The sequence below is a fragment of the Lethenteron reissneri genome, chromosome 26 (genome assembly GCF_015708825.2).
Source record: "Lethenteron reissneri isolate LAM-NWPU_2019-01 chromosome 26, ASM1570882v1, whole genome shotgun sequence".
Taxonomy (NCBI): domain Eukaryota; kingdom Metazoa; phylum Chordata; class Hyperoartia; order Petromyzontiformes; family Petromyzontidae; genus Lethenteron; species Lethenteron reissneri.
In genome coordinates, this window is record NC_083804.1 from 12,137,511 (window position 1) to 12,154,082 (window position 16,572).

The following is a 16,572-nucleotide window of genomic DNA, read 5'->3' on the forward strand; positions in this document are numbered from 1 at the left end:
CCGTGATTTCCTTTCCAGCCAGCAGGTGTCACCCTGTTATTACACATGTGTAAATACACTTTTTATTTTATCTATTGATACAAGTTGTATGCAATTTGTCATGTGACATTGCAGCATTAGTGGCAGAGTACATTCACCACAATCTAGAAAGAAATAGAATCTGGCCTTGCATAAAATATCAACCCTGAAGTGTACAATTCAAAGCAGCACGGGGTTATAGTTGGTGGGTGAACCATTGCTGTATATTTCTGCAGGATCTAACAAAAATATCGACCAAAACTCATTTTTACTTAAAAAATGTTTACTGGACAGGTCGCTTCTCTTTTTCAGAGGCGACCTGGCCACAAATGATAGCTCAACGAAGTGGCTCATCATGTGGAAATTGATAGCAGCCAAATACTCTAAAAAGGCATGTTTCTAAATGTGGAGGGGGAAAAAAATGGAGGTCTGAGAAAATCCATGCGACCACAGAGAGAACATGCAAACTCCAAATATACAGGCTACTTTACCAAAACATGCAGTATATAAATACAGTACAGTATATTTTCAGTTGCAAAGTGATTTAAAAATATACCTACTCTGCAGCTTTATGCAAGTCTAAGCAATGTGTCATTGTGATAGTGTAACAATGGTATGCGTTAGCCAATAAAGTAGATTACCTTCATTGATGAGAAATTAAAGTACAAACAAGCAAACTTGGCTCAATTAATTTCACAGCCACTCTCAATAATGCAAAAACAAAAAAATTCAGAAATGTCAAAAGGGGGCAAGACTGCATCAGATGAACATGGAAAAACTGCCGAATCATCGACGACGTGAGCTAAAACTGATTCGATGTCTGCGAGAAGAACTGGTTTCCCAAACATATTTAAGGCACGGCTGCTTGTTAACCACAAGGTGCCTTACACAAGAGCTGCTGCGTCTGTTGCTCTGCAAGCTGATGAAACACACTTATTAACATGCTGACAGAGTACACTAGGCGTCTGTCACAATTCATCTAATTTCCCCTGTGGCTTTCAGGGGGGGGGTCGGTAAACAGCCAAGTGGCAGTAATGCAGATGATCAACTCATTCGTTCATCTACTGCTAGACAAGTCCTCTCTCTAAACGAATTTTGGTCTTTGCCCATACTCCCCCCATGCAGGATGGTTGCAGTTGGTGCATGGACAGATGGATGGGAGTTGCCCAGGACATGGTCCAGGAATTTAACCAGGGTGCCCAGAGTTCATAGTGCAATGTGAGTATCGCTACGCCACCGTACACACAGTAGCAATTAATGTTCATCCGAACAAAAGCGTCCCTATGCAAAAAACGCACTCTGTTGTATCTTCAATTTAAACAAAGTGTGATAAAAAGCCATTATGGCTGAAGGGCCATGCATCGAGGGTGACACAGCGATGCATCACGAGTTCAATGTGGAAACAGGTTTGTAGTTTTACCTGTAAATTAAATTAAAAGTTGGAGGGGCGTTTTAAAAGTCCATTAGGTGTGTGACCAGAGTTGTATAACTTTATTGACACCAGTCACACGTTTGGGGTGCATCTAACGTCCTCAGCTGTTTAATAACACCCTAACAGTACTGTGACGTTTCAACAATATTGCACATGAGACCATTAACTACGATATGGTGTGTTAACAAGCTCAATTTTACAGTTTCGTAATTAACTAGAGTACAGTACATCTACTTTTACCATCTAAATGACTACATGATTAATGAGTGATTAAGGCTTGCCAGGTGTCGTAGGAATGGGGCTCCGAGGTGGCTAAATGACAGCAGGGTTTAAGTGTGATGGGTTTTCTCTGGGCTCTCAAGTTTCATTAATTGAACTGGCCAAAACATTAAAACGCAGGGCCCTCCAGAAAAAGCATTGCCATTCGTCGAGGCTTCTTGTTGGGTAAAGAATTTGCACTCATCACCGTTATTAGTAACATTAAAATTAAACAAATCTACTTTTTAAAAAGTACATGCTAATGTGGTTTAGGGAAGAAACAACTGTGCAGTACTGTATATGTAAAGCAAAGATGCTTTTAACAGTTTCTTAATTTATGGTTTATTCAATACTGTAGATAGAGCCAATGACACAGCAGAAGAGGTCCGCACACATTATTGGCACGTGTCCTTGAACAGAGATAAAGGCAGTACAGTGCTCACACACACACACTTCACAACTTGCCGATTTAAAAAAAAATGCAAGATGCCCGAAACAAACCCTGCCAGCATCATCAGTTACGAGTGTGACACACACACACACAGTGCCCATCCGACAGAACAGCTAGCAGTATCACTGCGTGGTCACACATACATTTGCAAAGCACTATATGGAATCACTGTAAATCACGGTATTTTATTTACAGAGAAATACATATAAATACACAAACCACGGGAAGAGATTAAATCACGTTCAAACATTTACGTATCAACTTTTATAATCCAGTTCTAGTTGAGACTGACCCTCCATGCTGCTTTCAATGGAGTGTGTGCTTGCATGCCCTTTAAAAAAATGCATCAACCAAAGTGAGAGCGCCGTTTAAGCATAACGTTTGAATACGAATAAAAAACGCGCGCGCACACACACGCAGTTAAAGCCGCTCTCATGTTTGGCGAGTCAACAGAGAACAGCACGTGTCGTGGTTGGTACTCGGCAGCAGTGTGTGGTAAAGGTTAAATAACGGGAGCCCAGTTTCATCCCGGCTCTGGCAAGGAGACCCTGACCTTCGGGCAAGGTCACCGCACACGTGCAGCGTGGACCGGGGTTAGGATCACCAGGCAATGGGACCCATGGATCGCAGGGATACATGCCACACCGTCGGGCCACAGAACCATGAACCAAGATCACGACTTGATACAAGGATCCGGGCCCGGACTAGTCCCAGGCACCCGGGTCTGAATACATACAGGGACTATGGATAACAGGACAAGGACGCGGGTAGAAGGACGCACTACCCGAACGAGAACCAGAATTAAGACCTCGGTGGGACGAATCGACTAAAATCTGAACCCGGACAGCCTCACACTCGGGAACTGGACCACTGAGACTTAGGAGACCTGGTCCCAGATGAGGACTAAAATCAAGCACGACTTGAAATTCGAATCGGTGCCAGACTTTGTGGACAAGAACCATAACACGTTGCCGACACCCAGACTGGGCGACTGCGAAACCCGGACTCAAGACCACATGGCAATCAGTCTCGCCTCTGAGTCGTGAAACCAGGACCAGGTCACCCTAAACACACGGACTCTGGAACCGGGCCCAGACTGGGAGCAGAGTTAAACCGGGCCAGATCGAACACCGGACAGGAACATTCAACCCGGACTGGACCGGACCCGACCCGGACTGGACCGGACCAGACCCGACCCGGACCAGATCCAGACTCGTCATGCTTACGACTGCAACTTCAACCCAACAGAAAAACACCCAGAAACAGAGAGTCTGACCCCCTCGGGCCAGACCCCCAGCGGGCACTTGGGATCAAACCCAAGGCCCGATCCTTACCAGGCCATCGGCGGTGACCGCTGCTCGGAGTTGAGGCTCCCGGCCTGATGGTCAACTCCGTTCTTGTTGTCGGCCTGCTGCGCCGGACCTGTGACGGGACATTAAACAAGCGAGAGATTGACGCAAGCCACACCACCACAAACCCCAGCAAGCAGCAACAACAAAATAAACCAAGACTCCGCCAATTCGATTCACCAAAACCAAGCTTACACGAAACTTCACACAGCAGGCTCACACAAATCACCAACTTAAGCCAACAATAACTAGCGACACGTGTACCCGTTGTGTGGATAACTCCACGCAACCGAGATAATTGCGAACACAACCAACACCATTGACGTGTCGGCACGGTGCTCGCTTGCACAACCCCATTCGGTGTTGCAGCTTTAACCCAGTTGTGCCCAAGGGTTTTGAGCCCTTAACAATCCAACCAGGCACCAAAGTGCCACATGGCATTGCAAGATAAAGACGCTGCAGCCAGCCAACAAAGCGCCGTAGACCACCTTAAACTATTAATGAACAATGCCGTTCGTTGTTAAGCCACGTGTTGTTCGCAGAGCACGTGGAAGAGGTGACCCCTGACGAACACGGAGTTACCACCCACCGCTCCGCATGGCCCTCTGTCCCCCATTGTAATCGGCCCCGGTGGACAAGGTCAACCCGCCTCCTCCACACCGAGCCTGTGGCCTCACCTCGTAGCCTGTGCGTGACCATCTTGCTGGGCCCCCTCGTGATGGTGTACATCGCCGCGGTGTCCTCGATGTCGTCGCCGTAAAGTCCTAACTCACAACACGCACTCGTCCTCGAGTCCCCCCACGGTACTCGCTTATATAGGACACGTGGAGGACCACATTACAACGCCTCCCCCCGCCTTCGCCGCACTTGGTACATCCCGTCCGTGTGAAGCCAACCAATAATGCGCGTGGGCGAGACCATTCGTGCAGATATAGAGGGTGGGGGGGCGTGGGCAGGAGTTTCGTTGGGGGTGTTGACTTTCGTGGAGGACCACATTGCAACGCCCACCCCCCCGCCTTCGCTGCACTTTGGTACATCCCGCCGGTAGGAAGCCGACCGATAATACGCGTGGGCGAGACCATTCGTGCAGATGCAGAGGGGGGGGGGAAGGGGCGTGGTCAGGAGTTTCGTTGGGGGTGTTGGCTTGTGGGCGGGACTTGTAGGGGTCAGCTCGGACTTCTGAAAAGTAATGTGGTGGTATAGCACTGTACGGTACAGTGGCTGCAGCACTTTGCTTGTTTCGCGATTATTATTGTGGGGGTTGCAAAAAAAACATCGCCATCAATTCATTTCTCTCCTTGTCGATGTATGTCCAATGGCAACGTCTTGTGGCTCGAACTGCCATAATACGTTCTGAGCTTTAAATTTCTGTTGTATTATTTATTTCATTGTATACTCCACCATCCCCCTCTCTCTCTACAAAAACCTTCGAGTCACAAAGCAGAAATTCGCGATACTCATGTAACACCACGCGTGCTCCGAATGTGGAGCGAGGGGTTAAGTAGGTGATGTGCTGCGTGGGAGTCGAGCGCGCCGCTGGTGTAGTGGTATCATGGAAGATTCCCATTCTTTCGACCCGGGTTCGATTCCCGGGCGGCGCACGATTATTTTATTGTTGTTGTTTACAAATTCGAAAACAACAACAATAATAACATTCAGCTGTCCCGGCAACATTTTTTAGTTATTCCACTGTGAATAGTAAATAACTTTCGTCGTGTACAGAGCGCGTTCGGGAATGTCGCTGAAATAATGTGGCAATGTTGAATTCCGGAAAATTGCGTTTAAAGTCAAAATTTAATTCGTGGCTGCAGAGTTCGCTTTACTAACGCCCATTGCAAAGTGCCGACAGCAGATTTAATGTCGAGTACAGTTGCAGCATATAAATACTCCGTAAACTTTAACCTTCATTTTCCGCGTCTTAAAAAAAAAATCTTACGCCGCCAAATGGCCGAAACGGGTACTGGGTACAATTCTAAACCCCGAATTAAACCCGAGATTATTCACCAATGCAGCAACATATTTAGTCGAATAAAAATTTTCTGGTGATTTATAGTATTTATCCGTCTATCAATGGGCAGAAAAGAGACAACAAATACACAACAATTATTTCCCGAGTAAAAAAAAATAATCGTGCGCCGCCCGGGAATCGAACCCGGGTCGAAAGAATGGGAATCTTCCATGATACCACTACACCAGCGGCGCGCTCGCTCTGCTTCCTGCCCGGCACGCGAGCTATAGGACGCATTCGCACAACACGTGCCACCCTCTATCCACTGCTGGATTATGTATACATGTTGGACTTCTAGATTTGAAGCTTTCGTGACTGCAAGGATTCATACTCTTAGGTTTTTTTCGGTAAAGTCACGTAGGTATAAAAAAATTATAATAATAATAATAATAAAAATTCCTATTATTATTTTTCTATTTATTTTTTACCTACGTGACGTTACCGAAAAAATCTCAGAGTAATGTTAGACTTCTTTAACACCGTACGTAGCCCACCATGCTAATTGGAGGTGTGGGGGAGGGGGACAACACAACTAAACCCAAAAATACGTTTTCAAGAAATTAGTTTTCAAATTACAAGGTCTTGTCACAAAGTGACTGCTAAGCATGTGGACATTTATGGGAGCCAAATACTCTGAATGCATGTTGATTTCTAAATGTGGAGGGAAAAACCGGAGAAAAATCCACGCGACCACGGGGAGAATTAACAAACTCCAAATATACAGACGTCAGGGATCAGAGGTCAGGATCGATATCATGACCTCCTGCATACCAGGCGAGGGAATTAACAGCTCGCCACGACAAGGTTTTTCTGATTAGGGCTTCACCTGGCGTTCATCACGCTGGTCAGTGCAGGTTGGTGAATAGACGTGGGAGCATAGAAGTACGGTTCAACAATGGGAGTTTGCTGCACTGCTTTCTGCTGTAACATCACGCAGCCACGCATCCTATAGCAAACCTGTTGAGCATGGTGGGCGCCCATCCAGAATCAGAATCTGTGTTTAGACTGGAGGAATGCGATGACCTGCCGATTTGTCAACACAAAATGTAAGCTTGGGCAAGGCAGCAAAACAACAACAAAAACAGTCCCAGACCACACCAAGTCGACACACAGTCTCTTGATAGCAACGCACATTAAATGTAATAACTACATATACATGGGCACGGTTCAGAGTTACAAATCATATTTATAAATGTGGCTGTATCTGGCACTAATCTTATACTTCAGGATATTTTTATAAGGAAGATTTACGACGTTAAGGGAGAAAACAAAGTTGATCCAAAACGTTGGTGCTGCAACTGCAAAATCTTTGTCATCTATTCCAATTCCAGTTCTAGGGATAGTTATACAAGGCAATTAGATGGACGTCTTAGGCTTCTTGGGTTTATAATGGCGTTAATGAATTAGCTAAATATAGCGTAGATGTGTCAATAAGCATTGTATGGATGAACGGGACCCAATGTAGAATTCTTATGATTTTAAATAGAGGTCACAATCGTGGGTTCTGCATGGTTACGTCCAGTGCAAATGAAAGAGCAGAGTGATAATGCGGGTTTAGTATGTTTAGCGTTTCATTAGTAGCTGGTTTCATCTTCTTGGTTCTTTCGGTAAAGTCACGTAGAAGGGAAGTAATAAAATAATAAAAATAAAACATAATAAAATAATTCTCACGACGTTTCGGCTACAACGCAAGCAGCCGTCTTCAGGTGAAGAATGAGACACTACCAAGCTAGGAGCTTATAAATACGCTGGGTTGGAGGTGCAAGAAGAGCGCCTTAACAAAAAGAATGTGCATATGAAGAGGAATTTAGCATATTCATGGGAAATGCGTAGGAGGTGGGCGGGGGGGTTTCAAAGTCATTATGCCCATGCATTATGCAGGATCAGCAGCACCAAGGGAGGGTGTACGGAGTAGCATTAACAAAGGAAAGGAACTATTAACATTCCTTTTCTTTGTTAATGCTCCTCACTGCACCCTCCCTTGGTGCTGCTGATCCTGCATAATGCATGGGCATAATATGACTTTGAAACCCCCCCGCCCACCTCCTACGCATTTCCCATGAATATGCTAAATTCCTCTTCATATGCACATTCTTTTTGTTAAGGCGCTCTTCTTGCACCTCCAACCCAGCGTATATATAAGCTCCTAGCTTGGTAGTGTCTCATTCTTCACCTGAAGACGGCTGCTTGCGTTGTAGCCGAAACGTCGTGAGAATTATTTTATTATGTTTTATTTTTATTATTTTATTACTTCCCTTCTACGTGACTTTACTGAAAGAACCAAGAAGATGAATCCCTGCAGTCACGAAAGCTTTAAATCGAAAAAAAGTAGCTGGTTTGTTAGCAGCATCAGAATCGTCACAATAGTCGAATTGAAAACAGTGTTTCTGAATAAAAACTCTATATTTGTTTGAGTTTCTTTCAGATGTGATCAATATGAAGTTGGAATGTTAGTTTTTAGTCAATCAGTAAACCCAATCATGTCAAGCACGCCGTTTGTTCAATGATGTTTCTGATATCCATTAAAGGTGAAGGGAATAAAACTGGATTTCTTTCGGACGTTCAGCTGGCAGTGCTACACTACTCTGATGAGCACAAACAAATCTTGACTTAAAGCTTTCGTGACTGCAGGAATTCATATTCTTTGGGTCTTTCAGTAAAGTCACGTTCAAAGAAACTAACAAAAATATTTTCTTTGATCCTATCTACGTGACTTTACCGAAAGACCCAAAGAATATGAGCACGAACAATAAAAAATAAAATCCACATACAGAATTGGCGTGTCGGGTAATCACATGCACTGATAAGCGCTCATCAGACTGTCAATGAAACCTGTATGCATTAGCCATGACACATTATTTATCTGCATGAATTTCTCGGAGAGGGATTTTGGTCGTTCTGAAGCCCTCTCCTGTCCCAGCCCACCGCGATTTCTGTACCCCCCCCCCTGCACCAGCCCCCACCACGACCAAACAAGGGGCGGGGCTGAAGAGGAATGGGCGGGGCATAAGGAGGAAGGGGGCGGGGCATAACCGATGAAGGGGCGGGGAATAAACAAGAAAGGCGCAGAGGGCCTGATTCGGAATGAGTGTGTCTTCCAGAGGGTCGACTTCCCTGGTGATTTAAAGTAATAAGAGCATAGAATAAAATCATGTACATATAGTAGGTAGCATCGCTTCAATGCTGCAGATGCGGCCACAAGCCAACTAGTTTAGCGTATTTCAGCAAAGACGTGTTTCTTAATTCGACCATGCTTTTTATTGCTCTGAAGCCCTTTGTTGGGTCTGCTGTGCCTTATGAAACGTAAATATAAAAATTAATATTTCATAGTCTACACTTTAAGTAAAACGTGTGTCTATGCTCAAGGTTTCAACTGTTGTCTCCTACACCGCTCTGTATTTAAACATGGCATGGGATAATGTTGAAATAAAACAAGGTTAGGGGCCGTCCATAAATGACGTCATGCACCTGGGGGGGGGGGTCAGACATTTGTGACGATGGGGGGGGGGTGAAAAATGTGACGTCACATCAAAATGCGCAACTTTAAATAAATATAGACAACACGTTCTACTTAATTAAATATACTTTTTAATAAATGATTTCTCCTACAACATCAGAGTGCAAGTGCCACATTAGATACGCACTACAATGACAATAGTTTGAAGCGATTTGAAGCATGTTTTCTTTTTTTGGGTAGGGGGAGGGGGTGCAGAGCTTTGTGACGTCATATTTGAGGGGGGTCTGACTTTGTGACGCCGTGTGACGAAGGGGGGGGGGGGTCAAAAATCGTACAAAATCACGTGACGTCATTTATGGACGGCCCCTAATCGGAGTTACTGTCCTCGGTATATCTACCCAAATGTTATCGCATTGTGTCCCTAAAACTTGTGACTTGCTTCTATCACATGCTATAATGATTGTGAACCTGCCTGTACAGCCGCCTTTATTATGGAATGATGGCCAGCCCAAAGGAAAGAAACATTCCTAAAACGATGCCCACAGTGGAGATGGAGAAACGGATGAACGCATGGGCAGGGAGCTCTTTCAGGACTGCAGTGCGGCTCTGGAAATTCGAAAAAAATATCTCTTCTTGTTATTTTGGCTGCCGACCCCTGACCATGGAAGTCCAGTTCACTGTGGAAGTGCAGTTTATGATGGTCAGGGGTCGTCAACCTCCGGCTCCGGAGCCGCATGCGGTCTTTAAGGACTGTTTCGTGACGCTTTTGTTTAAATTAAGGACCGTCTCGTATTCACATGCATTACCGCTCTTGAAATGAGTTTTTGTTTACCTAGGCAAGATGGATTGTTGCGGCGTGTGACTTGAGAGATGGCAATAGCTCGTGAAGACTTTCATCCAGCAGTGCATAGGACATAGCTGATGATTGTTGTGATGACCAGCATCAAGGAAGGCTGTTTCGATTAAAAGTAAGCAATCAGTGATTTTGTATCATTTTGATCGAGGGTTTACATTTCACGTCAGATAAACTATTTCCAGCCAAGAGCTGTAAGTCGGAGCATGCACTGAAACCACTTTATGACTGTCCTTGTCCCATGCCAAATGAGATCTGTATGATCTTAATTTTGGAGCTTTCGTGACTGCAGGAATTATTATTTTGTTCTTTCGGTAAAGTCACGTATAAAGATAAAAGAATAAAATAAATAATTAAATAGCTTTTTCATTTTATCTTTATACGTGACTTTACCGAAAGAACCAAAGAATGAGATCTGTATGGTTATAATGGAACGTATGTTGCAAAGAGACGCTGTCTGAAAAAAATATAAAGGGATACATTAATGTGTACTGAAATTGTGAAAAAATTCCAGTTTTTTGTGTGTACCGTGCAAATCTACTTATGTCCAGCAGATGGCACATTCATCACTTGCCTTCACCAGTTCAAGGCATCCAATAGTCCCTTAAATTTACAAACCACGAGTCAGTTTTTCGGTAAACAAAACAATGTAACGCCCATATTCAGATTCACGTGAGTAATAACATAGTTGGTGGGCAGGAATATGGAAGAGAGTTGAATTGCTTGTGTTGCGATCGAAACGTCGAGATATGTTTTTTTAGTATTTCTCTATGTACGTGGCTTTACGAAAGACCCAAAGAATAGAATTTAATTAATTTGACAGTGACTACATTTGATATATATATACACACAGTCGTACATAACCTTTTTTAATACGTTTGGCGAGCATGGGAGAGGACAAAATATAATACTCCCAAGAGAATGTCAAATACTACACACCCGATAGCGTTGCTAATGAGTGCGATTTTAGTTGTTGGTTTTGATTGTGCACCACTGCCAACACATTCTCATCAAATAATTCGTTTAAACACTGACATAGTGGTATAATACAGATAATGTGGCACAGTATTGATTTACTGTGCACAGAGTACGTTGTACAATCATTTACATGATAACTTATGCAGTATTGAATCTGGTTTTGTTATTCCAGAATATATGTGAATATACTAGTTTTTAGAATAAAACTGAAAAGCAATTGGCTACAAATGTACCATACCAGTAGTGGACAGACAGTATTCTCTGCGTTGTATATACAGTTTCTATTTTTGTAAAATATATTATTTCAGTATTTACGTGAGTTGAAACACTTGCCACACCAGATTTACAAATAAAGTACTCTATTGTTTTACATAACATTTAAACAAATTACAGCTCTTTGCCAATCACTGTTGGATGAAGTCCTTCCCATGACATACTTGGTCATGGATGTTGTTGGAATATATTTCACGAAACTGGTCAGTGTGAGTTGGTGAGGTTTTGTCCAGGAACAGATTGGACATCACTTGCCATTGATTTTGGCCACGGCATATAATCCAACACAGGTTGGTTAATAGCACAGTGCGATAAACCACTGGTCCATCTTCATATATACCATGCTTTCCTGCACTGAAATCATTGATCATCATCATTATTTTATTTCCACAAGTCCAGATATGTTTTCCTAAACTAATTAAAAGCATATCATCTGACTCATACATGTATAGAATAGAGAGCGAGTGGCTGGAAGCGTTTTCTATATAGCGAAGGAATGGCGTTTCCAGTCCACTGACTTTAATAGTACAAACTGCACTAACGGCAGTTAACGTCACTGAATACGACCTTTGATTCCAACTGTTGTGTGATATGCTACCAGCGCTGCACACATGATAAATGGGGGGACATTTTGTCATAAATCTGACCTTGCTTACTGGATGTCAAATGTTGGAAAATAATATAAAAGGCACAACATATGGCATGGTTAGTCATCATAAGCAGACTTTTTTTCAGCAGAAGATGGTGTACTCGAGTTGAGCTGGGGTTAAGCAGCCCTTATATTATCCATGTTTTAATATTACCAAGATTGCAAATACCAACGCAGAACTGTAAAAGGAAAATATGTAGCTGTTGATGCCCATCTTGCCACTTCTGGCAAGATGGGCCTCCACTAGGGAGAGCTTTAAAAATCCTCTGTAGTAGAGGGTATTTGGCCTACTCTTGCCACGCCGGACAGATGTATTGGAATAAGTGTTGGGTGTACCCACACTTTACCCTTCCACATGTGACCTGCCACTTGACTGTGCTGTACCCATTTATACTGCTGAGACAACAAGAGTAGGCTTGGGGGCATTTAAGAAACTTGCCCATATTTTCAAATGCCATGCCAGGAGATTGAACTCGCGACCTCTGTATTGCAAGTCCAGTCTCATAACCTTTACATCATGACAGCACTCTGGACTGTACCATAAGAATGTACCAATCATTAATTTCATTTTTTGCTAAAATAAAAAAACCTATAGAAACAGGTCATGTGGTTGTATCGGTCGTAGATAAACTGATCTTGTAAAATACTGTTCATCTGTAAACGTGAAACTAAATTGAATTATGGTAACATCACAAAGAAAATATGTAAATACTTTTCCTCAAACGATAATAAGGTCACATGTGTGCAATATTATCAAACCTAATTGGTTATATTGCACTGGGTTTCATCAGCCATGTGTTGTACTTCAGGCCACAAACTTAGTTATCGCTGTGAACCCGAGGCAATTTTAACAGGTATGTTTTTTGTGGAGGGTGATAATACATTTTCATGAGTATTCATTCCTTTTCATAAAACGGAGGGAAACACAACGTAGCTGGGAGCATGACCTTATATAAATAACGTAGTGAGGAATTGCCTAATGATCCGAGAGGAACCAAGCTGTTAAACATGGAAATGTACGAGACCTGGGGTGAGGAGATAACGGGCTTAAGAGTGAAAGCCCCCACTGATCAATTACTCTATTCTCTGCAAAGAGCAACCACATTAGATTTCACAAGTTGTATTTACTATGCACGATTGCAAGACTTACAGTGTCATATTAAGTGAACATATTATTCGTACATCCGATTAGCACGGTTGGTTGCATACGGTGCGAAAGAAGTTCAACATACAGTACGTACACATTTTCAGTGATGCAGTGGTAACAGCACACTGCACTATTAACGAAGCAACCTGAATTTGATTCTGGGCAAAGGCTAACATCATTGGCGAGTGATTCATGAACCGGTCCTTGTCCCCTCCCCAAGCCCTTTCACCAATCTGCTGACAGTGTGAAGAGGCCTTCATCCAGAAGGGGGTTGACAGAGGCTGCACATTTGGCTTTTACATCTATATAAGCATTGCACTTAACAATGGATAAATACTATTTAAGCCCAATTAATTATTCTAGGCTGTTCGTCAGCATTTTTACAGGCAAGGTGAGAATAAAGATTGTCCATAAAGAACCACAAAGAATCAGTCGTTCGCAGAGTAGAGCAAGGTCTTAATATTGAACTAGAAAGGAGTCAAAACCAGTCAACAAATGTTTTACACGTAGGCTTTCGCGACCAATATTATCCATAATAGGTTTTGTGGGTTAGATCGCGTAAATATAAATGTGTCGTTAAACCCACCACCACCCGACACAGCCAATAAGTAGGATGCTTTGTCACGTAAACAAAACATGCCAATTAGTGCTTGTTCAGCACACCGGTGTGTTGGAGAGTACACCCACAACATTTAAAATTGGAGTACGACGTTTCTGTGGTAATTACAACCAGCCTCATCAGGTGATAGCCAGAATTGTGGAAAATCCTCCTGTTTTGGTCTTAAATAGGGCAGTAAATGTAATGTCGTCACTTCTGAGCCAATTATGTGTGAAGACCAGAACGGCGTGATTAATGTAGTCATATAAATGACAATTTCTATATATGATTGGTTGGGTTATTCAGTTAATCAACATACATAATGTCCATTAATATACATTAATGTAGATTATGTACATTATATACAATGAATGTACATTATGTATTTGCATTCTGCCGTTTTTGGGGCCCAAAAATCGCAAATACTGTAACTGTCCATAGTTATTCACCATCAACGTATGGTGACCTGGAGAGGCATGCAATTCGACAGTGTATTACTTGATAATACGCTTCCAAGCAGCACGAAGCCTGTAGCTATCAGAACAGTTACAATTATTTTAATTTCTCTCAATTTCAATCGATTCTAGAATTAGTCTTGACCAGTCACTGGTGTTGCACAAAACGTCAATATTATCAAAATCAATTAAGTGCCCTTGTTGGCACACCTGTTCTGCTACTGCCGATAGTTGTGTTTGGGAGTATTTTACCATACAGGTCACCATACGTCGATGGTGATTAGTTGTGAGCAGCCAATACTAGGTATGCGATATTTGGGGTGCAAAAACTGTGAATAACCCAACCAATAAATAATAGATATCCATTATAATTTATATGACTACATTAACCCCGCCCCTATAGTATTCGCACCCGATTGGCTCAAAGTGACATCAAATTTACTCTCATATTTAAGACGATAATTCTGGCTGTTGCCTGATGTGGCTGGTTGTAATTACCGGTAAAATGTTGGACTGGAATTGTACATTTTGTGGGTTGACTCTTCAACTCACCGGTGTGCTGAACTAGTAACTGGCATGTTTTGTTCGTGACAAACCTTACTAGTTGGCTGTCGGGTGGTGGCGGGTTTAGCGATACATTTATATTTACGCAATATAACCCAAAAAACCTCTGTGATGACCAAATGTTTGATTTTACTGTTGCATAAAAAAAAAATACAACGCAATTTCATAGGACACTGCAACTGTGTATATAGTGGGGATAGTTCAATTGGTAAAGCAGCAGGCTTCCATTCAATAAGGACATTAGAGCAGAGGCCAAAAATGGCCTGCCCAGTCCATCGCTCCTCTGGAGTTGGTAAAATTAGTAGTGTCACTTGGAGAGTAAGCATGCTGCATACATCGTGTACTGTCAAAAACAGTGGAACCCAGAACAGAACATTAACATCCATTAATCCAGGGCCAGAAATGGAAATAAACACCAGCCAGTGCGGTGGTGAAGCATGTTGTAGCCCTTGGACAATTCTACTGGTCATCTGTGAAAATGAGCTTCATAGCTCATCGGATTTCTCCAGTATATTCAGATTTACACCAAACATTTGAACAATAATCATTCTAAAATCCAACACTCGCTAGTGCATTAAGTAAATACATTATTTGAGATTTAATGTTCGGTGAATCTAAAAAAAAAATCCAACTATTTTATGTGCGAAAGCTTTGGGAATTCGTAAATAAGCCAAACATTCCAGTGCACATTAATTACACCGTAATAACGCTTTTTTTGTTCCTGGGTAGTAAGTGTTATTTCTTAATTGCTTATGCCTCAAAAGTATAGAAAATGGATATTATTCCCCACAAACTTTGTTTTGTGACCAGGAGAGTGATATTTTGAAAATTATCTATTTTCCAGAACATTCCAGATAGATTCAGTGCTGAGTAAACTTGGAGTAACTTCTAGAACATTCTATAACTTTCCAGTAATATAAATAGTAGTATAAATACAGGGGCCTTAAGCCCACTAGTTCAGTTTTGTTCTAGCTGCCTAAGTGGATACATATCTGCATTTTTCTGAGATGGCATCAAGAGGCTGCAAGCATCCGGCAGACGCATTTTGCTATGTCTGCGGCCAATTTATCAAAACGAGAGCGAAAAAGTACTCTGTGGAAGCATCTGCTAAGATGTGTGAGGCCTACAAGGTATATTTCGGCATGCCTGTCGGAGATCAAGACAAATCCTGGGCACCTCATTTCACCTGCGAGCAATGCAAAAAACTCTGGAAGGTAAGATGGGCAATTGTTGCTTGGAATTTTATGTTATAAATTTGTTAAAATGTTTAAAATTGTCAAATGTTTTTTTTTTTACAATTTTCAATATTATTGAAAAATATATCATGTATGAAAAATGTTGCGAGAATCTCTTACACATTAGTCATGGGTGAAATAAATGTATTTTGTAGGATGGTACAGAGGGGAAAAGAGAGCCATGAAGTTCACTATCCCAAGAATTTGGCGGAAACCCACTGACCACTCAAGCAGCTGCTACTTCTGCATGGTGGACCCTTCCAAACGTCAAACTGGCAAGAATGCACCTGCTATCACGTATCCGGACCTTCCTTTATCCATCGCCCCGGTGCCACACTGCCATGAGCTCCCCGTACCCACTCCTCCGGAGAGCAGCCGTCTTTAGAAGACAGCAGCAAATCAGAAAGCGAGGAAGACGTAAATCCAGATGACAATTTCAGAGGTGGAGCTGAGGAGAGAAACCCATACTACCCCAACCAAAAATACATCAACGACTTGATCAGAGATCTTGGTCTCACCAAGTGCAATGCCGAGCTTTTGACGTCTAGGCTCAAGCAGTGGAACTTGTTTGATAAAAGTGTGCAAGTCACAGATCAGAGGAAGCGTCACCAACCTTTTTGCAGCTTCTTCACCTGTCAAGATTGGCTCTGCTTCTGCCACAATGTGACCAGTCTGTTCGAGGCAATCGGAATCGCCTGTAAACCAGAATGAGTGACACCTCTTCATTGATAGCTCATCCAAGAGCTTCCAACCCGTGCTGCTCCATAATGGTAACAAGTTTTGGTCTTTTCCTCTGGCTCACTCGGTGCACCTCAAAGAGAAAGGTCTTGAACAGTATCAAGACCTT

At 42.7% G+C, this 16,572-nt stretch overlaps 1 protein-coding gene and 2 non-coding genes across 3 annotated transcripts in view; 1 reads left to right on the forward strand and 2 right to left on the reverse strand.

Moving 5' to 3' along the window:
- Positions 1 to 4,354, reverse strand: part of LOC133347694 (MAPK regulated corepressor interacting protein 2-like) — a 28,806-nt gene extending 24,452 nt beyond the window's left edge. Inside the window, exons 1-2 of the mRNA XM_061560192.1 lie at positions 4,186 to 4,354; positions 3,494 to 3,581 (exon numbers count right to left, since the gene is read on the reverse strand). Of these exons, the coding sequence (XP_061416176.1) occupies positions 3,494 to 3,581; positions 4,186 to 4,237 (140 nt within the window). The 5' untranslated portion in view covers positions 4,238 to 4,354. The remainder of the gene's footprint in view (positions 1 to 3,493; positions 3,582 to 4,185) is intronic.
- Positions 4,355 to 5,038: 684 nt separating this feature from the next.
- On the forward strand, positions 5,039 to 5,109 carry TRNAG-CCC (transfer RNA glycine (anticodon CCC)). The gene has a single exon. It is a non-coding gene; the product is annotated as a tRNA-Gly (tRNA).
- A 530-nt stretch (positions 5,110 to 5,639) lies between these two features.
- On the reverse strand, positions 5,640 to 5,710 carry TRNAG-CCC (transfer RNA glycine (anticodon CCC)). Its single transcript has one exon. It is a non-coding gene; the product is annotated as a tRNA-Gly (tRNA).
- Positions 5,711 to 16,572: the final 10,862 nt, after the last annotated feature.